Consider the following 26,983-nt stretch of genomic DNA (forward strand, 5'->3'; position numbering starts at 1 on the left):
GCAACCAGCATTTATGAAGCGTGGGGTGTTTTATTAGGATTTCCCTTTCAAGGGGTTGTAAAGCTTTGTGGTTTTTTTTCCACCTTAATGCACCTTAATGCATCACATGCATTAAAGGTGAAAAAACACCTTGCACCCCCGAGCCCTCGGTTTACTTACCTTGCATATCTTATGTGCGTTTAAGTCATATGTGAGTGTCAACTAGGGACCTGTTCCTTTCCATGCATCAGCTCTGGGAGAGGACGAAAAAGCGCTTATTTAGGTAAGGGGTCAAACTGTGGAGGTGAGCAGATTGCATGGTCACGTGGTGGAGAGCACTGGTGTTTTAGTGGAATTATGGATGCTTGAAGCTCCAAGACAGATCTGTTCTTGTACTTCTGTCAGAAGTCACACTCGGATGTTGGACTGTTGCTACAATTTATTTGTTTTGAATCAGTGTGAACCTATTTTTGGAATTCCGATACAAAAGTATTTGCTTTGTCAAACATGATGACAATCATCAGCAAAGTAGTAGAACAAATAACCTTCGAGAGGAATGTTTAATAATAAACACTTTTTATTTATAATTCAGACTTACTGTTTAGCTCAGAAATACATTTGCGCTTGTCATATATTAATATCCAATAGTGGGTGTACTTTATTTATAAGCACCAGTATTATATAGTAGTCACATGTGCATGTTAGAATTGGATTGAGGACATGATTCAGGAGAAATTAGATCTTGCAAAGACTTTCCTGCTCCTATACCTCCATTTACAAAAATAAATAAATCTATCGCCACCCAAAACTGTACTTGGATGTTGAATCACTTGCAGACTTCTTGTGTCACCAGGACTTCGTTGGTGAGACGTTCTCACCAGAATTTGCAGTTGTGCTCAATGGCTGTAGGCATGCCTCGGAGGAAAAAAATTCTAGATCTCCAGCTTTGAGTGGGCGATTGCTTCCTTATTCCCTTGTAGGGAGAGACGGAGGCACAAACAACTACAGGATAATCTTGCCATTGGAGTCTTCCAGAGGTATTAGAAGGTAGAGGTGATCATGACTATTCAAAACTCAAACTGGGAGGAGCTAAACTTCAATAGGCCGTCTACCTGAAATGTATTTCTTATAAGAAAGTATCGATGAACTAAATGTTCGGACTACTTTTTGGAGCCCATGCAAGAAATCTCCCTACTCATAATTCATAATAGTTTTACCCCTCAGCCATAGAATCTGTCTTCCACTGTATTCTCTGTGACGTCAATAAAAATAAAAACATCTATCAGTGAAGTTGGACCCTCGGGTACTGATCACAGAAAATGGGATAACGGCTAAAGAAACTGGTAGATGTTGGTTTGTAAAATCTAATATCAAAATGCGTCAGACGAGGAGAAAATACATACATACGTTTTATGCATATCTATTTGAACCTTTTGAAATATTTCTCTTCCAATGTATCTTTCTCCAATCATTTTTTTTTTGCATTAAAAAATACTCTTTCAGTTACATTCATTCTCTTCTTGGCCACAGCTTTCCCTGTTGTATTACTTAGCAATCATGTATACATACAGTATATATAAATTTTATATGAAAGCAATAAAAGGCACAAAAGGTGACCTGCAGCTTAACTTTCATTCAGTGAGAAAAGCAAAAGATATAAACAGCAATGGTTATTTTCTAGCGTGGGTTATGGAACACTGGATATATCAAACAATACAGGACAAAAAGATGTGCAGAACATTGCAAGTAATGTTACAAGTGGTCTATATGAAGTGATATACAAGGGTTCTTTATGTTATTGAGGAGCCTTAATGGGACATTGGTGGAATGTCTCTTTGATGTCTTCACTATTATACTATTCTTGCCAGTTGATGACAGTGTTCTGGGCTTCTGAAGTTGAATAGGGTGCAGTTTATTGTATTATTCAGGCAGACACAGTGTATTTGAAGAGAATTTGCTTGTGTTAGTAACAATGTTCCTGTCAACCTGCCCTGGCGACAGACATTACATTTGTGAGCACGTAAAAGGTTAGGTTTATCACTGTCAATGATGGAAGGTTTGAAGAAAAAAAAAATTAGGAGCAAGAAAACATGACTTGATGGAATTATTCAGCAGAACCTTTCTGTCTCCTCTTGGATGGTGGGATCAGGTGTCTAGGTAATTCTGGGGGAAGGCCATGCCCATCCAATTTGACTTCGATTAAGTGGCTTGCTAAGGCAAACTCTTCATCATCCAGCATGCCATCGCGATCAACGTCAGAGAGCTTCCATATCTTACCTAGTACAGAATTGGGCAACTTGGTGGTTATCATCCAGTTTTTGGCTTTGGTGCCAGTTAATTTGCCATCAGTGGGTGCCAAGTTGAAGAAGATTTCATCATATTTAGGCTTGTCTTTCGTAACTACCCAGTCTTCATGGTCAAGGCCTTCAAAGACGCCATCCAAGAAGCCTTCAATGAAGGGACCCATGTGGGTTCCCTCAAAGGCTCCTCCTTGTACCATATTGTCAGTGGTATCCAAGTCTTCCTGCTTCAGCAGTGGCATGAGTTTTGCAATGTCAACTGTAAGCATCTCATCCAAAATTCCAATCATATTTAGCTTCAAGGAATGAAATTTTGTGAAGTCATGAATCATTAGCTGCTCCTGTTAAATGATTTGAAAAATGTGAATAAAAGAAAATGAATACCTATTACAGGCCTGTTAAAACAGCACATATGTTTTTACCCTACTCCCAGGCTGACAATCATAAAAGCAACATTTAAAAAAACAGAATTACCTCTTTTTGAACTCTATTATTGCTTTCTGTGTTAAGGCATCTTGTTTGCAAACAAGCAATTATTGTCCGTTGGGATTCTGTATTCATTTTCTATACACTTATAGGAGTGTCTAATTATGGTCTGTGCTGGCCAAGGTCCTATATCCCTCCTCTCACCACCATACATAACCACTTATGAAAGAGCAAAGAGAAATACTCAAGCTAATAATCTGCAACCGCTTAAAGCGGAGGTCCACCCTAAAAATACATTTTGCATTATTAGCTTCCTTTTTAATGTAAAAAAAAAAAAAAAAATTGGCTAAAAAAAAATAGTTTTAACTTGCCTCAAAGACCCTGTTACAAGTCAGACTTCCTAATCTGCTTACTTCCTATTCCGCGGTGGTCCTACTCCTCTTCCTGACTCGCCTGGCCTCCTGGGAAATTTTTGTCATCATTTCGCAGGAGTCTGTGGGCATTACTGTGTATCGGTGCTACGAGCGCCGTTTAACAGTGCATGCGCGAGATCGAGAGGTGCATGCTGGTTACCCATTATGCACCTCTCTCAGGAAAAGCAGGAAGAGAAATCAACTGGGCTTCACATACCCACAGCTAAGATGGAAACTGCCACAAGATCGCCGACAAGATAAAAAAATTATTTTTTGATTACTGAACAGGTCGGGAAGTATTACATACATACACACACACACACACACAATTGCAAAAGTCAAATTAAAAGTCCATAATAAATAGTTCAGGAAAAGTGAAAGGGGCAGGACTTCTGGGACACGTCACTTCCTGCCTTTGGAATGCAGATGGAGCGCAAAGCTGCACTTCCGGTTTCCATTTTATAGTTTTATATGCCTGAGCATTTTTTAACCACTTGCCCTCCAGAAGATTTACTCCCTTCGTGACCAGGCCATTTTTTGCGATACGATACTTCAGATATATATTTTTGGTAAACAAAATAAGGGCTCTTTCACCCAGGCGGACCGTATGTCCGCTTTTTCATCCATCCGTTTATGGATGAAAAAGGGATATACATTGAACCCTATGAGATTGCGGGTGTCAGCGGATGAACATCCGCTGACATTCAAACTCATCCTTGTACGCAATCCTCCGATTCTGCAGACGGAGGAAAACCCTATTTTTTCATCCGGCTGCGGATCGGATTGGGTGAACACGGACAGACGGTCCGTGTTCATCCAATCCCCCAATAGGGGAGGGAGAGCGGAGATCTGACAGGGCGGTCCCTGCACAGTGTGCGGGGACCACCCTGTCATCCGCCGGCTCAACGGGGATCAGCGGAGCGATTCCCGCTGAGCAAGCGGAGGTTCATAGGGCGGATCATCACAGATCGGTCCCGTGTGAAAGAGCCCTAACAGTAAGGGCCCTTTCAGACGTGCGGACCGTATGTCCGTATTTCATCCATCCGTTTTCGGAGGAAATACGGACATAAATGTATCCCTATAGGATTGTGGATGAACATCCGCTGACATCCGATCTCATCGGTCCCTGCTATGGTCCGTTTCTGCAGACGGAGGAAAATCCTATTTTTCCATGCAGATTGGATCAAATGAACATGGACAGTGGTCAGTGTTCATCCGATCCCCCCATAGAGGAGAGTGGAGATCTGATAGAGCGGTCCCTGCACCCTATCATCTGCCGACTCAGCGGGGATCAACGGAGCGATCCCTGCTGAGCAAGTGGATGATAAAAGGTACGGATCCTCACGGGATCCGTACTTGTAAAAGGGCCCTAAATTGATTGGTTTGTGCAAAAGTTATAGCATCTACAAACTATGGGAATTTTTTTTTTTTTTTAATAGTAATGGTGGCGATCAGTGGGACTGCAATATTGTGGCAGTCAAAGTGGACGTTAACTGACACTTTTTGGGAACCAGTGACACTAATACAGTGATCGGTGCTAAAATATATATATATATGCTCCATCACTGTACTAATGACACTGGCACTACATTTTCTTAATGTAGAGGAGGAAGGCATGGATTGATGCCCCTGCTTTGCAGAGAGACAGGATCCATGCCTTCTGTACTGATAAAATGGTGATCTGCCTTGTTTACACAGGCAGATCATTGTTCTCCCTCTGTACTGAATGATCAGCGGGTGCCGGCGGACATTGAGTTTGCTGTTCCCGCCCAACTGTATAATAACAGTGGGAGCGGGCTGCCGGTGGTCATGCTTGTGCGCGCCCCAGACCCTTAAGTACCTAGTACGTGATCCGGCGCAGCCATGATACTTTGCCTTCGTATATTTAAGTTATACGCTCTGCAAGTGGTTAAATAATGTAAGTGCAAGTTTACATATTTCTCATTAAAATGTGAATTGCTACACTAGGAGAGGCTCCTTTACTGTTTGTCTTTTGCTAGTGAGATTAACATAGTCTCGCTATTAAGTATACTGTGGTGTACCGTCGTCCATGTCTACGGGATATCATAGTAGATTGAGGAATAAGCTGAGTGAGATCCCAACAGCCATTCGTAGGAGATTACCAGTTAGAAACAACACAGGCGTAGTGTGACCTTCTTGAGAAAGGAGGCCACATATTTCTGGTGAGTGCGGTGTGTAAAAGAGGAAGCTGGGCACTTTTCCTGGAATATTTATTTTGGACTTTTCATTTTCCTTTGCAGGTGTGTGTGTGTGTGTGTGTGTGTATATGTATGTATGTATGTATGTATGTATATATATATATATATATATATATATATAAATTATATACACACACACACAGTTTTAAATATTCTTCATTTTTTCATATATATTTATAAGAGCGCGGCCTGGTTAATTCCTTTTTAACAAAAGGAAAATACTACATTGTATCACTTGAATGACAGCTGTGAGTCTGCTGGTCTCTACTGCGAGATCACTTTAATCGGGGGCCCCCTCCCACCGTTTCTGTCACTTACCGGAGCAGTCGGTAGCGGCAGAGACTATCGCGTCCTTTCCCCTGTGAGGCTGGATGCCACATGAGGGAAAGATGGCCCCCGCTCAGCTCCATACCATTGGATGATGGAAGCGACGGCAAACGTCACTTCCGCCCAATGGTCCTAATGGGGGATTTTTTTTTCTTCATGCTGAGAACCCTACTGCACATGCACGAGGCTCCGTTCCTCTCTCCTACTGTCCCAGCAACGGGGGGAGGAGGACGGAGCCTCACAGTGACGTCAATATCCGCGGCTGTGGCTCCCGGAAGTGGGAATAGGATATCAGACAGGTATCCTGTCCCCCTACCCCTCCAAAGGTGCCAATTGTGTCACCGGAGAGGAGGGGCGGGGGAAATAAGCGGGAGTTCCATTTTTGGGTGGAACTCCACTTTAAGCTTTTGAAAAAATCCTGGAAGCTGATTGGTTTCCATATAGAGCTGCACCAAGTTTTGCACTCTCCATTTTCCTCTGTCATGGAAACAAGGACGAAACCTCAAAGTAAATATAAAATTAGCTTTTCACTCACCCTAGGAGATATAAATTGTATTGGGTGCCCCAGCTAGGCAGAGCAAATTTGAATCCAATGCTCTGTATTGTGTTGCTCTCCGTGCATGCAGCTATTCATGTAGGTGTGCATGATAAATGTATCTACTTTTTCAATTTGGCTTCAGCAGTCAAAAAGTTACTGAAACGCCACGAGTTTGTGTTTCCCTGTCAGGGTAAATATCATACCTAAAATATATTAAATGCACATATAATTTTCTAGGAAGGTTGTTGTTGAAATGAGTATCCTACTGACAGGGTGTCGTTAATACCAGCACTGTGAGCTTTCCTATTGCTGGTGGTTAGCCAGCTGAACAGGTTCAGGCACAGTTCAGTTTGCTGGGAAATAAGTGAAGTCAGAGATGTGGGCATTCTATTTATAGTTGTGAGTAGTGATTGTAAAGGACCAAATAGATTTTTCAGAGCACCTTGCACAAGAATAAATGGAACTACTCCTGAGATACGGCATGGTATCATGGGGTGGCTGCTATTTATGGCTATCGGTATACACTCACTGTCAGTGCTTTATTAAAACAAACAGAGGATCTGATAAAGAAAATCCGTCGCCACCACACATTTCCTTTGCACACCCTCCTCCCCGCACCTAATATTAGCAATATAATTGAAAATAGCATTTAGAATTTATCTGTAACCAAAACAGTAAGCTAAGGGGTGTATTTATAATAAAAAAAATTACTGCTGGTATAATTGTTCAGGGAGAATGAGGCAAAACCAAAATGTTCTCCTAGGGCCAGATTCACAGAAGAGATACAACGGCGTATCTCCTGATACGCCGTCGTATCTATGCGGCTGATTCATAGAATCAGTTACGCATAGATAGCCCTAAGATCCGACAGGTGTAATTGACTTTGTCGGATCTTAGGCTGCAATACTTTGGCCGCCGCTGGGTGGAGTTTGCGTAGTTTTCTCATATGCAAATGAGCTTTTACGGCGATCCACGAAGGTACTCGCGTGCGTTACGTCGTCGCAAGTCGTTTTTTTCCCGTCGCAAAGTTAAGGCTGCTTTTTCATGCCTTAACTTTAGACCAGCCATGTTAAAGTATGGCCGTCGTTCCCGCGCCGTAATTTCGCGCAAAGCACGGTGGGAAATTTCCAAACGGAGCATGCGCAGAACGTTCGTCGCGGGAGCGCGCCTAATTTAAATGGTACACGCCCCATTTGAATTAGGCGGGCTTGCGCCGAACGTCTTTACGATACACCGCCGTAAGTTTACACGCAAGTGCTTGGTGAATCAGGCACTTGCGCTGAAAACTTGCGGCGGTGTAACGTAAAGACGATACGTTACGCCGCCGCAGTTTTTGCTGAATCTGGCCCCTAATTCTTATAAGGGTAGTTTGGGAAAACATTGCATTATGGCCACTAGATGGAACCGAGGATCAATATTTATTTCCTTTAATCCTCAGCGCTGTCTAGTGGACCCGACCACCACACCATCTGCCTGGAGTTTGCATGTTCTCCCTGTGCATGCGTGGGTTTCCTCCGGGTACTCCGGTTTCCTCTCACACTCCGAAGACATGCTGGTAGGTAAATTGGATCTTGTCCAAATTGGCCCAGTATATATGTGTGTATGACTGTGTGTCCCAAGCGTGTCACGATCCTACGGGGTAAAATGACCGCACCAGCCAAGCAGACTCTGGCTGGAAAAAGCGCCCAGAGGCGATTCAGTTCGCATGAGTTGCGCTATACAAGTCATTCATTCATTCATTCATTCATAATTCAGTATTTTCTTGAACTGCACTATATATTATAAATGAATAACATTCAACCTGTCAAGGAAATAACCTGAAAACTTTCAATTTTGCCCCATTCTCAGAGAACAAATGTAGTGGCAGTTTTCCTGGATGAGTAGCTAGGCAATTCTTCTTTCTTAAATACACCACAGAGTCTGCATGAACTTACCTGCATTTTGGCACAGTCTGGGAAATCTCCTGGGGAGATGTGATGTTCTAGCTGTATTTTGGCATAAATGACAGGTAACTCTGCAATTAGCTGCTTCTTCTTGTTTCCTTTGCGAAAGACAGATGGCATTTCCCTTTTCAAGTAGCTGATAATATAAGCGTGAACCTGTAATAAGCACAAAAATCTCATTAACCATTAAATTGACAGACGACAGCCCAAGACTTTCTTCTATGCAAACAGCTACTAATAACAATTTATTATTTATATATATATATATTATATATATATATATATATATATATATATATATATATATATATATATATATATATATATATATATATATATATATATTTATTTATTTATTTATATATATATATATATATATATATATATATATATATATATATATATATATATATATATAATCTCCACTCAAAGAAAGTTCAGTGAATTCACTTTTATCGCACACAATGCAGTCAGATTTCAAAGGGACCTTCACTTACAGAGTGGACTCCAGTACTGATTTCTTGTTTGAGAAACACCAAGGGACACTGTAACGTTGTACTGTTGCAGAACATTGTGACTCTAATAGCCAAGGTTTTGGTAACCCCCTTTGCCCACCTGTGTTTAAGGAGAGGTAGAAGTATTCCTAAACATTGCAGAATCCTTGCTGTCTGTTATACACTCACCAACCACTTTAGTAGATGCGCCATAGACATCAGTGCAGGCGCACTTTAGCAACGGCGATCGTACCGTTCCAAAGGAAGGCCGTGACTGGCGGCTCCCGAGCACGGGACTGAGGTCATTGCGGCTCCGGCCAATCACAGCGCCGGAGCCGCGATTCCCAGAAGTTACCCCCGGGAAAGATGTCGGCCACCCGAGTGGTGTACGAGGACAGCTACAGGGGCTTCAATTGGAGGGGAGTATTCCATAATGAGCTAGTATGCTATGCATACTAGCTCATTCTGCCTTTGTCTTGCAGGGTTATTTTTGTGCCTTTACTTCCTCTTTAAGTGACTTTGAACATGGCATGGTTGTTGGTGTCAGACGGGCTGGTCTAAGTATTTCAAAAACTGCTGATCTACTGGGATTTGCAAGCACTACCATCTCTAGTATTTACAGAGAATGGCCAGAAAAAGAGAAAATCTCCAGTGAGCAGTATTGGTGTGGACGAAAATGCCTTGTTGAGGTCAGAGAGAAATGGGCAGACTGGTTGGATATGATAGAAAGGCAACAGTAACTCAAATAACCAATGGTATGCAGAATACTATCTCTGAACGCACAACACATCCAGCCTTGAAATAGAAGATTGGAAACAACGTTGCCTGGTCTGATGAGTCTTGATTTCACCTGCGACATTCAGATGGTCGGGTTAGAATTTGGCGTGCAGAACATGAAAGCACGGATCCATCCTGTCTTGTATCAACGGTTCAGGCTGGTGGTGTAATGGTGTGGGGGATATATTCTTGGCACACTTTGGGCCCCTTAGTACCTATTAAGCATCGTTTAAACCCCACGGCCCACCTGAGTATTGTTGCTGATCATGTCCATCCCTTTATGACTCCAGTGTCCCCATCTGCTGATGGCTCCTTCCAGCAGAATAATGCACCATGCAACAAAGCCCAAATCATCTCACCATTGGTTTCTTGAACATGACAATGAGGTCACTGTACTCCAATGGCCTCCACAGTCACCAGATCTCATCCAATGGAACACTTTTGGGATGTGGCAGAACGGGAGATTCACATCATGGATGTGCAGCCAACAAATCTGCAGCAACTATGTGATGCTATCATGTCACTATGGACCAAAATCTCTGAGGAGTGTTTTTAACACCTTGTTGAATCTATGCCATGAAGAATGAAGGCAGTTCTGAAGGAAAAAGGAGGTCCAACCCGGTACTAGCAAGGTGTACCTAATAAAGTGGCCGGTGACAATATCGTATACGAAAATCGTATGCATCAAAGCGTCAACACCATGAAGTTCTTCAGTTAGTAAACAGATTCAAATTTGCTTTGGAAGTTTGAATCTGATTGGCAAGTCATCAAGGAGGAGGGAAAGTTTTATACAGAACGCATAGGTAACAGACCCATCCAAACCGATGTGAAATCTAGCATTAAATTACAAAAAAATCAGGCTGATTGAATTATGTAACTTTAGAGCAGTTGCAGCGTTTCCTAGATATCAATAATAGTTAATTGATCGACTTTACTTAAAGCGGGGGTTCACCGTAAAAAAAAAAAAAATGTTTTGTTCTACCATGCCATGCAGCATACTAGCGTGAGCTACAGTATGCCTTTATTTTATTTTTTTGCGCCGTACTCAGTTTAATCGCTTAGTTAAGTTTCAGACTCCCCACGGGAAGTAGGCGTTCCTATGCAGAGGGAACGTGATTGACGGCCGGCTATGGCGCGTCACGCTTCCCGAAAATAGCCGAAATAGGACTTGGCTCTTCACGGCGCCTGCGCAGTCAGCACAGGAGTCTGTGCGCAGGCGCCGTATAGCGCCGTGAAGAGCCAAGTCCTACTCCGGCTATTTTCGGGAAGCGTGACGCGCCATAGCCGGCCGTCAATCATGTTCCCTCTGCATAGGAACGCCCATTCCCCGCGGGGAGTCTGAAACGTAACTAAGCGATTAAACTGTGAGTACGGCACAAAAAAATAAAAAAATAAAGGCATACTGTAGCTCACGCTAGTATGCTGCATGGCATGGTAGAAACTTGTTTTTTAGGGTGAACCTCCGCTTTAATCCCTGAAATTGCTCTTTAAAGGGGTTGTAAAGGTTTGTTTTTTTATTTTCTCACTAGGTTCCTTTAAGCTAGTGCATTGTTGGTTTACTTACACTTTTCCTTCTAAATGTTTTTTTTTTCCATTGTTTGAATTTCTCACTTCCTGTTTCTCCTCAGTAAGCTTGCCCCCATCATCCGAGCCGTTCTGGCTGGGGGTTAGTCAGCCAGAATAGCTTACTGAGGAGGAACAGGAAGTCAGAAATTCAGACAAAGAAAAACAATTTTTAGAAGGGAAATCGAAGGAAAAAAGGTAAGTGAACCAACAATGCACTAGCTTAAAGGAACCTTTTTACAATCCCTTTAAGTATAACTTTCAGGTCACGCCATAAATGAAGCAAATTTCTTTCCTGCAACCACGGGTTACAAGAAAGAAATTAGCTTGATTCCCCCATCAACACAGAAATTGTTAATGGGGGAATCCCAGCTGCTAGCGATAATTACATGTAAAGCGATCAATCAACTTGGGTACATTCAGCCTGCCCATACATGGTTTGCATCTCAGCCGATTCCTGCTGCACCGGCTGAGATTCGAACCGTCTACATGGTCACTTAAAGGGGTTGTAAAGGAAAACATTTTTTTTCCCTAAATAGCTTCCTTTACCTTAGTGCAGTCCTCCTTCACTTACCTCATCCTTCCATTTTGCTTTTAAATGTCCTTATTTCTTCTGAGATGCTCACTTCCTGTTCTTCTGTCTGTAACTCCACACAGTAATGCGAGGCTTTCTCCCTGGTGTGGAGAAAGCCTCTTAAGGGGGGGGGCTCGAGCAGGAGTGTCAGGACGCCGACTAACACACAGCTCGTTTCTCTATCTGCAAAGTAGAGAGTGTCCTGACTTGCCTGCTCGCCCCCTCCCCCTCAAGAGGTTTTCTCCACACCAGGGAGAAAGCCTTGCATTACTGTGTGGAGTTACAGACAGAAGAACAGAAAGTGAGGATTTCTCAGAAGAAATAAGGACATTTAAAAGCAAAATGGAAGGATGAGGCAAGTGAAGGAGGACTGCACTAAGGTAAAGGAAGCTATTTAGGGGAATTTTTTTTCCCTTTACAACCCCTTTAAAGGGGAGGTTCACCCTAAAAACTACTTTTTCTTATTACACTGGCCCCCCACATTACAATACGATTAAGCCTATTATCTTTTTTTTGATGCTGTACATACCTTCGTACAGTTATTCACCCGTGGCTTCGGGGTTGCGTGTCCCGCGGGAGTGGGCGTTCCTAACATGTCTGTGATTGACGTTTTGACCAAAAACGAGCTCCCCCCCGTCGCGTAAGCCGCGTCACGGTTGGCGAAAGGAGCCGAACGGCGATGCGCAGTATAGCGCCGACTCGCCGTTTTGGTCAAAACGTCAATCACAGACATGTTAGGAACGACCACTCCCGCGGGACACGCAACCCCGAAGCCACGGGTGAATAGCTGTACGAAGGTATGTACAGCATCAAAAAAAAGATAATAGGCTTAATCGTATTGTAATGTGGGGGGCCAGTGTAATAAGAAAAAATTAGTTTTTAGGGTGAACCACCCCTTTAAGTCTTCACCCTAGAACACAGATTAATTGCATACACGTGAACAGAAAGACAAGATGGAGGACAGATTTAGGGTTCAGCAGCAGCTCAACAATTGAAAGCAAAACTCTAAGCAATCCACTAAATACATAAATACATATAGAGCTGTTTTACTGCCATAGGATTTGTATTGCCCCCCCCCCCCCCCCATCTATTCCTGTGGTTTACACAGCCCTGCCATATAGCCAGGTGGATGACACTACTTACAGTTAAAGAAAAAAGTAGTGTCCTCTTTCTAGCCCCAGCTTACTGATTGGAAAGCAGAGGAGGAGCAGCAAATGATGCAATTTTTTAATTAAATTTATTTACCAGAAACCCCTGTTGCTATGCTGTCTTCCTATTCAACGGAGCTCCCCCGTTGTCTTCTGGGACTTGTGTGTGTCCCAGAAGATGACAGGGCCATTCACAAGACTCGGGCATGCGCAGTAGGAAACGACTCCACTGTCGGGTTTCCCTTAGGTAGAATGGTGGCTTGGGCACTCCATCTGATGGACAGATCGGCCTCGGGGTGCTCACATCGCGGTGGTCGGTATCAGTGCAAGGAATATTGCCCTAAGGGCAGGACAAAAGTGAGCAAGGGGCCACAACCGGCCCCCGGGCTGCAGTTTGGAGACCACTGTATTAGATGGTGGAGGAACCTGTTTGTAGGAGGTTGCAACCTAATTAGCCATGAAGGTCTTTATCATTGCAGTTGCCTCCCACCTCACCGTTTGTTGTCTTTATTCTTTTCATGGAAAGACATAACACTTGGCACAGACAAGCTAAAGAATAAACTGTGTGGCTAGCACTTGTAGTGTCTCTTCTCTGTCCACGTCACTGTCCGTCTGTCAGCATCCTGTGCTCTTCCTGCTAAGGAAGCCTGAAGCATTCTCTTGAGTTGGCAGTGAGTACCAAAGACCGTAATATTAATAAAGAGAATGGTAGGAAGGCCAAGAGGGAGGGAGCGTGGGACATCTAACACTTCAAGGGGACAGGATGACCGAAAAGCTCCGAGCTTCCTTTGGGACTGACACCATTAGTGACACAGACACACTTCTCTCTTTCAGATTTGACAGGAACCATCAGATCCAAGATAAGATAGCACTCTCCCCAGCCACTACCAGTTCTGCATGATATTTATCTCCCATATAACATGCACTATTCCCTTCTACTGTTTTCTCAGAGATTGTACTTCATATGGGCGTATGTGCTGCCATTTCTTCAAAACCATTCTGGTTTCCTAAAACATTATTGACAGCTTCAATTTTTTTTTTTTCGGGCATATTTAAAGACGCTCCCTTTTATTAAAGCACAAGTTAACTTTTAGCAACATTGTGTTTTTAAAGTATTCCCTCTTGTTTCTCCTCCTGCTCAGAAGATGTTCACTGTATCGTTTTGTTTGGCACTGCACAGCCTTGAAAAAAATGTTCCTACGCTTACTCCAGATGGGGACAGACCAGCCATAGGTATGAATTAGGCCGCATCATATGGGCAGTAAGGACAGGGCCAGGCTGGGACATTTTCTCTAGAAAAGTTGTGCAGCACTAGACAGGGCCATACAGTGAATATCTCCTAAGTGGGGCTAAAAGTATGTATTTTTTACTATGTGTGAAAAATGGAGGGGAAGCTTTAAAGGGGAGGTTCACCCTAAAAACTACTTTCTATTATTACATTGGTCCCCCACATTACAATACAATTATGCCTATTATGTTTTTTTTTTATGCTGTACATACCTTGGTACAGCCAATTCACCCGTGGCTTCCAGGTTGAGAGTCCTGCGGGAGTGGGCGTTCCTAACATGCTGGTGATGACCAAAAACGAGCTCCCCCCCGTCGCATAAGCTGCGTTACGATTGCCGAAAGGAGCCGAACGGCGGTGCGCAGTATAGCGCCGACTCGCCGTTCGGCTCCTTTCGCCAATCGTGAAGCAGCTTACGCGACGGGGGGAGCTCGTTTTTTGTCATCACGTCAATCACCAGCATGTTAGGAACGCCCACTCCCGCGGGACTCGCAACCCGGAAGCCACGGGTGAATTAGCTGTACCAAGGTATGTACAGCATAAAAAAAAAACATAATAGGCATAATTGTATTGTAATGTGGGGGGCCAATGTAATACTCGAAAGTCGTTTTTAGGGTGAACCTCCCCTTTAAGGGACAACTTTACTAAAAGTAGGGTTCCAGCAAGTTGCCACATGCATACAGAGCTGAAACTAGGCTTACATTGGGAGTGTGTGGTGTGGTGGCAGTAAACACACAGATTCCAGTTGCAGAAATAGAACTTGTAGGGGTTGTAAAGGTACAATTTTTTTTCCCTAAATAGCTTCCTTTACCTTAGTGCAGTCCTCCTTCACTTACCTCATCCTTCCATTTTGCTTTTAAATGTCCTTATTTCTTCTGAGAAATCCTCACTTCCTGTTCTTCTGTCTATAACTCCACATAGTAATGCAAGGCTTTCTCCCTGGTGTGGAGTGTCCTGCTCGCCCCCTCATTTGGACTACAGGAGAGTCAAGACACTCTCTACGTTGCAGATAGAGAAAGGAGATGTGTGTTAGTGAGCGTCCTGACTCTCCTGTAGTCCAAGGGAGGGGGCGAGCACCACACTCCATACCAGGGAGAAAGCCTTGCATTACTGTGTGTAGTTACAGACAGAAGAACAGAAAGTGAGGACTTCTCAGAAGAAATAAGGACATTTAAAAGTAAAATCGAAGGATGAGGTAAGTGAAGGAGAATTGTACTAAAAGTAAAGGAAGCTATTTAGGAAATTAAAAATAAAAATTGTACCTTTACAACCCCTTTAAAGTTAATAACAAGCCAGGCGGAATTGCACCTGATGGGAACCACTCACAGAATGTAACATCTATGTGCAGAAGAGCAGATCTCAGATGTTCCGACAGCATCTGTCTTGAGGGGTAGAATGTGGCCTGGCTGGTCTGTGCCCAATTGGGGAGGCTTGCAGGAAGGATGGCGTGCCACTTTCCTTTCCCTACTCATCTGGAACCTCTCCCTACTGCTATTCACTGTCCCTAACAGATGGATGACCTGTCCCTACACCACCCCCACATGAAATGTGCGCCAAGCTCGGGAGCCAGGTTTTAAATAGGCTCTGCCTGACTCAAGATGGCCACCAGAACACCCAACCGGATAGCTTCCCCAGTGGCCCAGGAAACCATAGAAGAACCATGTTCCTCCTGACTTCCTTTCTCTCTGCAATGGAGCTGCAGTTGAGCGTCCCCTGCAGTGGATAAAGTAGACTGCATCTGCCTGCTGTGTAACTTAGTGGGCATTGCAGGGAGGGGGTTCCTAATGCTCCTTTAGAAAGGGAGAGAGCTCAGGCTAGGCATTGTCAGCGTGGTGATGTTTTGTAAAAGTTTAAAAAAAATAATAATAATAATCGGGGCAGTGCAGTGGCACAGAGTGTGTAAGGCCCCTTTCAGACGGACGGATAGAATGGTGCTTTTAGCTGCGGATTTTCAATTTTTCTACCGCAGCTAAAAGCACACAATGTTTTGCTATGGCCCCATTCACACACAGCGTTTGCGTGCGATTACGTTACATGCGGTTTGGTGCGAATAGAAAAAATAGAATTGAATGCGTCCAGCTGCGATGTAGCGCAGCTATATGCACATAACCGCAGGTAATCGCAGTCTTTTTTGTCAACTGCGGATAGCAGCGTTTTAGAATTCAAGGGACCCAAACAAAAACAAAAAAAATAATAATTGTTGCTATGGAAATGAATACCGCAGCTAAACGCAGCCGCAGTTAAACGCACGTAAACGCATGTAATCGCAATGTGCAAATGCAGCTAATCACAGTGCCTGGAGCCTTGAATTTCACAAAACATTTGTAGTGCTTTTAACTGCGGCAAAACAGCCGTCCGTCTGAAAGGGGCCTAAAAGTTGAGTCTGTACATAGTTGTTGTGCTCACACACACATAGCACAGCAGGGATGGGTGGATCATATGAGTATGCACACTTTACTTTACAAATCTCTTGGCAACTGAAACAGTCCCTTATTGTTCCAGATTGACAGTATGCATTTCAACTGTGTGCTGTCTTTTACATTGGAGATGTCCTTTAGGCTGCATTCACACTACAGCGTTTTGAATGGCAGGCAGATTTGCCACAGATCTGCAGCGTCGAGGTGTGACTGACAAAACGCGGGATTCGCATTCGAGATGCCATTCATTTGAATGATACTCATACCTCCCAACTTTTTGAGATGGGCATGAGGGACACCTATCAGCAAAAGTATGCAGGCATAGGACACACCCCTTGCCACGCCCCCTTAAAAGGAGAATTTTACAAAAAAAACAAGATTGGTTAAACCCACAAGTGCTTTTTTTATCACTACTGTTCCTTTATATTGGCTTTTGGAATTTACAAATGCAGCAATTTCAAAATAAGAAGGTTTAGCACTGGGAAACACTTTGATAGATAAAAAGTGAATTTTATATACATCTATATAGTTCAGACCAAAATTTAGGGACAAATGGAGGAGGAATAAGGGACAGAGGGACATTGCTCCAAATCAGGGACAGTCCCTCGAAATCAGGGGAAGTTGGGAGCTCTGGATACCTCACATCGCCGTGCAGGTCTGCTGCGATTTTCGCTCGCTGCAACCATGGCAACCAGCATCGCGGGATGCATGTTGCCCAAAAATAGTTAAGGAACTACTTTTGGGCGACATGCGTCCTGCAATGCGGGTTGCTGCAATTGCAGAACGATTTATTGGCGCGGCAGACCCGCAGCATGCTTTGAAGTGTAATTTCAATGAATGGCATCTCGAATGCGAATCCCGCGTTTTGTCATTTACACCTCGGCGCTGTCAGATCTCGGGCAGAGTCACGGCAGATCTGCCCGCAATTTAAAGCGCTGTAGTAGTTCCATTATATTTCGGTTCCCCAATGAGCTCTGGGCTGACCCTCTTTTACTTTTATTTTTATTTTTTATTTTATTTCCTCTTTCTTTCCCTCTCTCTCTCTCCCCCCTATTTGTACTTGAATCTATTTGTTTTCAATTTATACTAGGTCGTTTTGGAACCTTGTTTAACAAATCCCTAAGAATCTTAAGGCTAAAGATTCCATGTTATGTCTTGCTTGGTATTTCTCCTTGATCCTTACCCCACTTTCGTTTGATCTTGTGACTATATTCAGGTTCCTATAGGGTTTTTTTTTTGTACAAGGTATTGATACTGTGTGTTGAATAGAATTACCTTTTGTTGGAAGTTGGAAATTGTAAATGTTTGAAGATTGGCCTATGTATACTGACTATCTTGTCCTTTTTTGGATTTCTTTTCTTTAATAAACAATAATGAAATATAAAGCGCTGTAGTATGAATCCAGGCCATTAACAAAGTACTTCTTCAAGTAAGGAAGCGTCACAACTTTGAGGTACATCCCATATTATGTAGGGAACTCAGAGAGCTTCCCTGCTCTGATTTATTGCTGTGCGTCTTGTCCTTTTTTGTACTGCACAAAACTTAAGTCATAAATTTTGCATTTCTTTCCTGCACTTTAAGTCACGCACAATCCTATGACCTGTATAAGACCCCAAACACAAACTTTAAGGATCTTTCCTTGAACTTCAAGACAAAATGTGTCTAACACAAATAGATTAAATATCCTGAACCTCTAAACATGTATGAGATATAAATACTTCAAGTACGAGGGTCAACATATCATAACTAAAAAATACAAGAATTTACAGCAGAAGTGCGATAAGTTCAAAGGAACAAAAGTTCACAGCAGCAGATATCGTGGGAACATCTAATTGCACTTCATTCTCCAGCCCTCTGTTCATGCAACCCATCCACGCGAAAGCCTGGTACACACGAATAGTTATTTTTTTCGTTCACCCCATGGGGGTTGAACGAAAAAAAAATGAACAGCTCTGATTGGAGAAGGTGTACTAATAATCCAATGTTAGTACAGCAATCTCTCCTGCTGAGTTTTTGTTTTCTGACAGGGCAATCCCCCCCCCCCCCCCCCGGCAGAACACCCCGGAAGTAAGCACCGGGAAAAATGTCGGCGGCCGGAGATGTGGACTGCTGCAGGGGCATCAATCTGAGGTAAGTAATACAGCCACTGGCTGGAAGCTCTGATCAGGAGCGGGTTGGCTACTGGTTTTCCAGCATGCTTGCCTGACCAAACAGCCAACTTCTGTTCGCTCGGCTCTCATACACACGGCCGAAAGTTGGCTGTTTTTTATTGAACCAGCCGATGTCACCAAATATTAGACCCATGTGTACTAGACATTAGGGTAAGCCGCGTTTATGTGACTGATTTATCAGGAATGGAGCAAAAGAAATCATTTTTTCTACAATACATACTGAGGGCCAGATCCACAGAAGAATTACGCCGGCGTATCTATTGATACGCCGCGTAATTTCAAAGTTCCCGCGTCGTATCTTTGTTTTGTATCTACAAAACAAGATACGACTGCATCTGTGATCGATCTGACAAGCGTACGTCTTAGTACGCCATCGGATCTTAGGTGCATTTTTCCGCTGGGCGCTAGGTGGCGTATCCGTCGAAATCCGCGTCGAGTATGCAAATTAGCTAGATACAGCGATCCACAAACCTACGTCCGGCCGGCGCATTTTTTTACGTCGTTTGCGTCCGGCTTTTTCCGGCGTATAGTTACCCCTGCTATATGAGGCGTACTCAATGTTAAGTATGGCTGTCGTTCCCGCCTCGAATTTTTAATTTTTTACGTTGTTTGCGTAAGTCGTTCGCGTATTTACATAAAACACGCCCCCCATCACATCCATTTGAATCGCGCGCCCCTACGCCGCCAAAGATACACTACGCCGCCGTAACTTACGGCGCACTTTCTTTGAGGATACAAAGAAAAAAGTAAGTTACGGCGGCGTAGTGTATCTTAGATACGCTACGCCCGATGCAAATATGCGCCGATGTACGTGGATCTGCCCCCGAGAATGCGTTTTTCATTTATCCAACTGCATCTGATGTCAGCAATAAACAAGTTTCCACAAATCAGCCCCATAGTCTCTATTGGCAGGAAAAAAAAAAGGAGACGTTTATCGGCAAAAGAAGGTTGCGTTAGACCAGGAGGTCTCCAAACTACGGCCCTACAATTCCCATCATGCCTGGTCATGTCTGTGAATGTCAGAGTTTTACAATGCCTCATCATTTCTGGTGTCTAAGTAAATGTTACCTCTTCTCAGGTGTATGGCACCGATCGCTGCACTGTGAATTAAGATCTATACTTTAGCCCAGACAGGACAGCTCCTGTGGGTCTCGATAGTATCAATTAGCTGTGTACTCTATGAACCATTCACAAAATACGGCTTGGTATTAACATTATAGGAGGGCCTGCATCCTTATGGTCATCTTGTTATGGATATGGCAGCTGCATACCTGCGATGTTGCCAATAATAATCAAACACATTACTTATTTAAAGCGGTGGTTCACCCTAAAAAGCAAGTTTATACCATGAAATCCAGCATACTAGCGTGAGCTACAGTATGCCTTTATTTATTTTTGCGCCGTACTCACTGTTTAATCCCGTAGTTAAGTTAAGTTAAGTGGACGTTCCTATGCAGAGGGGACAATGATTGACGGCCAGCTATGGCGCGTCACGCTTCCTGAGTAGGACTCGGCTCTTCACGGCGCCTGCGCACAGACTAGGAGCTGACTGCGCAGGCGCCGTGAAGAGCCAAGTCCTATTTCGGCTATTTCCGGGAAGCGTGGCGCGCCATAGCCGGCCGTCAATCATGTTCCCCTCTGCATAGAAACGCCTACTAGTCTGAAACTTAACTACGGGATTAAACAGTGAGTATGGCGCAAAAAAAATTAAATAAAGGCATACTGTAGCTCGCGCTAGTATGCTGGATGGCATGTGAGAAAAAAATATTTTTTTTTTAGGGTGAACCCCCGCTTTAATTTCTTTTTGTTTTCTTGCTGACAATTTCAGAATTCAGCATTAATCTTTCTTGGTGCCAATGAATACTAAAAAAAATAAAAAAATAAAATAATGGAATTTGAAGTATTTGCTTACGACTAGATTAGAAAGAGATGTTTCCAAAAACATTTTTGCAGCTTTTTCAGATACCTGGCTTACAGAGCTGAGGGAAGAGGGATTTATGATGTTCAATTTTGCTGGGGCTGCAAAATTAAACTGGCAACAAGTGTGTCCTCCTGTGTTTGACCTCCCATCTCTAAAAGCATAAAAAAAACCTTCATGAATAGGTGATGAAGAAATCTTTCAGTAGCAATATCGACATCTGTACGCCTACCTGTCATTTGTTGTCTATGACAAGCATTAGAACTGCCAAAGTAGTTAGAAAAAATTAGCCAAATTCATGAAACTTACGACGGGCGTATCAGTAGATACGCCGTCGTAAGTATGAATCCGCGCCGTCCTACATTTAAGCGTATTCTCAAACTGAGATACGCTTAAATGTTGCTAAGATACAACCGGCGTAAGTCTCCTACGCCGTCGCATCTTAGCTGTCTATTTACGCTGGCCGCTAGGGGCGTGTATGCTGATTTACGCCTAGAATATGTAAATCATACGCCTATTCACGAACGTACGCCCGTCGCAGTAAAGATACGCCGTTTACGTAAGGCGTTTTGAAGCGTAAAGATAAACCACCAAAAAGATGGCGCAGCCAATGTTAAGTATGGATGTCGGAACAGCGTCAAATTTTTCACGTTTTACGTCGTTTGCGTAAGTTGTCCGTGAATGGGGCTGGATGTAAATTACGTTCACGTCGATAGCATTGAGTTTTTGCGGCGTAATTTAGAACATGCACACTGGGATACGTCCACGGACGGCGCATGCGTCGTTCGTTCGAAGCGTCACTTACGTGGGGTCACGATTAATTTAAATAAAACACGCCTACCTCTTCCACATTTCAATTAGGCGGGCTTACGCCGGCCAATTTACGCTACGCCGCTGCAACTTACGGAGCAAGTGCTTTGTGAATACTGCACTTGCCCATCAAAGTTGCAGCGGCGTAATGTAAATTAGATACGATACGCCCGCACAAAGTTACGCCGCCCTACTTGAATCTGGCCAAGTGACATTTAGGCAGACTTAGCAGGTTCTCTAAACTTTGATCCTCCCCTTTCATGGACACCACATGATCAACACATCGATTGTGTGTCCAACACTGGAGTGAAAAGAATTTCAGGCAAAAAAAAATAAGTATCTGTTTTGTAATTTTTTTTATTTTTTTTTTAAATTGTCACTTGGGTGGATTGCACTAATAGTGCAACACGTGGTCCTCATATATGCAATTTGGAAAAAGGAATGTAAAATATAAAAGGAGAAAGACATTAATGTACACAGCCGCCAAACAAGAGCCACCCTGTCCTACCCTGAAAGAATTATAGCCGAGATGATTTCAGCACATCTCTATTAATATGTTCTAATTCAATGCTAGTTTTTGTGCCATATTTGTGCATTTGTCTGTAAAGAATAGGAAATAACTATGGTATTACTTCATGCACAGTGACTGTAAAAGGCAGTGGTGAGCTTTTACATTCGGGTCCAAAGTGAAGTATTTTCACAGATGTCCGTGCACCAGGATTATATACACCTCCCTCCTCTTGGTAAGGAAATCCCATGCTTCACTCTCATTAACAGGACAAAGCAGGGGGACACGTTAGAAGGTGACAGGAAGAGATAAGGAGGTCCTAATGTTTCCAGGCTGTCTCTGGAGCCATCGCTCAGCTTCCCAATGTAATCAGAAAGACGTGTACCTACAATGTTCTTCCACCCCTCTACCAACATAACAAGACTAAATAATTGTTACTCTCCAAAGTAAGGCCAACTCCACGGGGGCTTCTGCAACCATTTACAAACAATATTCCAAATAAATCATGCAATATGTAAACATACACAGAGTCCAGGTGGAGATAAGCCTAATGGAAAATTAAACAATAGAGGAGCAGAGAAAGCGTAGACTGAATAAGAATAGAGACTTTTGTTAAAGTATGGGTAAAGACTGGAAGGAGAGTACTGGAGGATTGATAACCGGTTAATTGCACCCTTGTAGCTAGATTCACATAGATGGCCGCAACTTTAAGGCAGCGTAGTTTAAGGCATTTAGGCTACGCCGCCGTAAGTTAAGCGAGGCAAGTACATGATTCACAATGTACTTGCCTGCTAAGTTACGGCGGCGTAGCCTAAAGCAGGCGGGCGTAAGGGTGCCTAATTCAAATTTGTCTAAGGGGGCATGTTTTATGATAATGAGGCTTGACCCGACGTGATTGACGTTTTTTTTCAACTGCGCATGCGCCATGCGCCTACATTTCCCAGTGTGCATTGCGGCTACGTCCGTCGCACCGGCCTATTGATTTTGACGTGGACGTAAACTACGTAAATCCCTATTCACGGACGACGTAAAAATTTCGAATTTCGACGCGGGAACGGCGGCCATACTTAACATTTACTATTCCATCTATTTGATGGAATAACTTTAGGCCTGTAATGCGTTACGTAAACGACGTAAATGTACTGCGGCGGCCGGGCGTACGTTCGTGAATAGGCGTATCTACTGATTTACATATTCTACGCCGACCACAATGGAAGCGCCACCTAGCGGCCAGCCTCAATATTGCAACCTAAGATAGGACGGCACAAGCCATCGTATCTTAGATATGTTTCAGCATATCTCTGTTTGAGAATACACTTAAACATAGGTCGGCGAAGATTCTGAGTTAGGTCGGTGTATCTACTGATACGCCGACCTAACTCTACCTGAATCTAGCTATTGGTCTCTATTGTTTTTCCAGAAAAGGCTGGAGAACAGTATCTTTCAGTGTGGTATTAACTTTATTTATAGAGTTAAAGTGTATGTAAACCCTGAACATGAGCTTCACTTATTTGCTTCCTAGTCTGTTTAATATACTAAAGCAGTATATACTGTACATAGAAACCTGTAGAGCCATGTAAAGCATGTCAGTGGTCTGTATAAAAAAAATGCAAGAAAGGCTTTGGCAATCACTAGAGAAGAGAGATCAGGAGACAGAGAATGAAAGAGTCACTGGGGGTGGATGAAGAATCACTGGTAATGGGAGTTCAGGAGTCAATAGAGAGACACGAAAAGGAGTCACTAGAGCAGGGTTTGTCTAACTATGGCCCTCCAGCTGTTGCGGAACTACACATCCCATGAGGCATTGTAAGACTCTGACATTCACAGACATGACTAGGCATGATGGGAATTGTAGTTCCTGAACAACTGGAGGGCCATAGTTTGAAGACCCATGCACTAGAGGGAGTAGATCAGAAGTCACTAGTGATGACAAGTAGAGTGTCTTAAGGAGGGTAGATGAAGAACTGGGTAGGAGAGAACATTAGTCACTAAAAAGTCAGGGATCACAGATGAAGGAAGATCAGAATTCGCTGGTGAATGGGGGATCAGTAGTCACTGGTCAGGGGAGGTCAGGAGGCACTGGACAGAAACGAGTCACTAGAGAGAGAAGTTCAGGAGTCACTGGTGATAGTAGATCAGGAGTCACTGGTGATAGTAGATCAGGAGTCACTGGTGATAGTAGATCAGGAGTCACTGGTGATAGTAGATCAGGAGTCACTGGTGATAGTAGATCAGGAGTCACTGGTGATAGTAGATCAGGAGTCACTGGTGAGGGGCGATCATTAGTCACTGGTCAGGAGAGGTTATGAATCACTGGTAAAGGGAAGATCAGAAGTCGCAGATGAGGGAAGATCATGAATCACTGGTGTGAAAAGATTAGAAGTCACTTGTAAAGCCTCATACACACATCGGACTTCCATCTGACTTTTCCGTGGATTTTTGTTCGAAGGGTGTTGACTGTGAACTTGTTCTGCATACACACGGCAGGACTTTTTTTAGCCAACTTTCACCAAATCACATGGTATTTCAACTGTTTACCGCCACCCTGTGGGCAACTTCTTCTATTGTTGTCTGATCTTGTCTGGCCTCCATCGGACATTTGTTGCTGGAAAGTTTGTTTGCACAGTGAACATTTGTCCAATGAAAAACACAAAAAGTTTGTCCGATGAAGCGTACACGCAGTCGGATTGTCCGATCAAACAGGTCCGTCGGACATTTGTTGTCAAAAAGTCTGATCGTGCGTATGGGCTTTAAGTGATTAGGAGTTATTAGAGAGGGGAGATCAAAAGTCACTGGTGAAGACATGAGGAGTTTTCCCCAAGGAGGGTAGATGAAGAACTGGGTGGAAGAGAACAGGAGTCACAAGATAGAGAAGTTTAGGAGTCATAGATGAGGGCAGATCAGGAGTCACTGATCAGGGGAGATTATAAATCACTAATCACATGAGGGGAGACCAGAATTGTTGGTGATGGTAGATCAGGAGTTGCTAGTAAGGGAAGATCAGCAGCAGCTGGTGAGGGGGAATCTGAAGTCGCTTGGGAAGGGAGATCAGAAGTCACTGGTGAGGAGGAGGGCACATCAGGAAAGATTAAAAAAAAAAAATCACTAAAGAGAAGATATGGAAAAAATCACTAAAGAGAGAAGATATGGAAACACAGACGAGGGAAGACCAGAATTACTGATGGTAGATCAGGAGTGAGTGACTGGTGAAGAAAGATCAGCAGCAGCTGGTAAAGGGGAAATCAGAAGTCACTAGTGAAGGGAGATCAAGAGTTGCTGGTGAGGGGAGATCAGGAGTCTCGGGAGAGGTGAGGAATCACTGATAAAGTGTAGATCAAAAGTTACAAATGAGGTAAGATGAAAGGGTGTGAAAAAAATAATCAGATTACATCGATTTGAAAAGATCAGCAGTCATTGATGAAGAAGGATCAATAGGCACTGGTGGCAGGAGACCAGGAGTTAAACTTGCCATATGCCTCGTCGGACTTTTGACCAGGCAAAACACAGTTGGAATTTCCGACGGAAAAATAGAGAATCTGCTCTCTATTTAAAGTCCGTTGAAAATTCAGACGGAAAAAGTCAGCTCCCATCTGACTTTTTCTATAGGAAATTCCGACCGTGTGTACGCGGAAATACACATACAGTATAACGGGGGGGGAAATTACCAGGTTCCTCTATCCATGCTACACAGCGCAGATGGCCGAATCTATCCTATATGGTTTTTTGACAGTGGGCCCCACCAGCTGTCAAAATACCCAAACAATGACTGTATCTGATTAGATGCAAGCATTGCTCAGCTGACAATTATTCACCTAACTCCTTCTATTATTCATTTTGAGGGATGTTGGGTGGCATCATCAGGAACTAGTTGAAATTCACTTAGGCCTTGTACACACGATCAGTCCAAACTGATGAAAACGGTCCGATGGTCTGATGTGCGTACACACCATCAGTTCAAAAACCGATCGAGTCCAACACGGTGACGTAAAACACAACGACGTGCTGAAAAAAACGAAGTTCAATGCTTCCAAGCATGCGTCGACTTGATTCTGAGCATGCGCGGGTTTTGAACCAATGCTTTTGCATACTAACCATCGGTTTTGACCGATCGGTCATCAGTCCGATTTTAAAGCAAGTTTTAAAACTTTGGTCTGAAGGACAAAAGTCCGATGGGCCATACACACGGTAGGTTTAGACTGATGAAACTGAACCTCAGTCCGTTTTCATCAGTTTGGACTGATCGTGTGTACAGGGCCTTAGTGTATGGCCAGCTTTAAGCTGCCTATACATTGATTGAAATTCGGCCCGTTCAGCAGGGACTGGACAAATTTAGATCCATGTCTAGATACTATTGATTGCACAGAAGTAGATCTACCAATTGTAAAACCACCATGTAGGAAAATGGCTACAGCCTGCAGTTCTGATCTGTATATTCTGATAGGGCTGAAATCTCCCGGCTGTCGGAATACAATGACTCAGTGGGAGGATTCCCTCATCCACCACAAATGTGTGGATGGAGGAATTGGGTAATTTTTTTCTTAACCCGCTGTTTGAACAAAAAAACTCATCTTACAACTTACTCATCTATGGCCAGCTTTACTGGTGAGCGGAGATTAAGGCCCCTTTCACACGAACGGACCGTCTATCCATTTTTCTTCCACCCGTCAACGGACAATGCATTCCTATGGGCAAACGGATGACCATCCGTTAACCTCCGCTTCCGAATTTATCATTTTTTTTTTAATGGACAAGGCTACGTCGAGATCCTTGAAAATGGATTCTTAACTGACAATGTCAGTCAACGTCCGAAATATATATTTTTTTGTTTATATGTGAACTCAACCTATGACTCAGACAGTAGTTGGACAATAGGAAGTACATGGGAGGTACATCCCCAAGGAGAACCACAGCCAGAGATGTCTCCCAGGAGTAAGGATGAGCTCCGGCGTGTTCGCAAAGTCCACGTACAGAGCATGCCAGGAAGTCGACACTACACTGCGCTAATCACAGGCAGTGAGACATTTCCCAATGTCTGCAGCCGTGCATCGGGACAATGTCTCACTGTTAGAGCAGCACAGTGTCGACTTCCTGGCGGGCTCTGCACGTGGACTTTGCGAACAAGCCAAAGTTCATCCTTACCCAGGAGCAGCTCCTAGTCACAGTCTGTTTTTTC

General features: G+C 43.5%; 1 protein-coding gene across 1 annotated transcript in view; it reads right to left on the minus strand.

Annotated features, from left to right (window-relative positions):
• Window positions 1-538: 538 nt before the first annotated feature.
• The window catches only part of EHD2 (EH domain containing 2), a 68,918-nt gene continuing 42,473 nt past the window's right edge, over window positions 539-26,983 (minus strand). The window contains exons 4-5 of the mRNA XM_040323274.1: window positions 8,137-8,301; window positions 539-2,620 (exon numbers count right to left, since the gene is read on the minus strand). Of these exons, the coding sequence (XP_040179208.1) occupies window positions 2,084-2,620; window positions 8,137-8,301 (702 nt within the window). The 3' untranslated portion in view covers window positions 539-2,083. The remainder of the gene's footprint in view (window positions 2,621-8,136; window positions 8,302-26,983) is intronic.

This window comes from Rana temporaria, chromosome 9 (genome assembly GCF_905171775.1).
Source record: "Rana temporaria chromosome 9, aRanTem1.1, whole genome shotgun sequence".
NCBI classification, from domain to species: domain Eukaryota; kingdom Metazoa; phylum Chordata; class Amphibia; order Anura; family Ranidae; genus Rana; species Rana temporaria.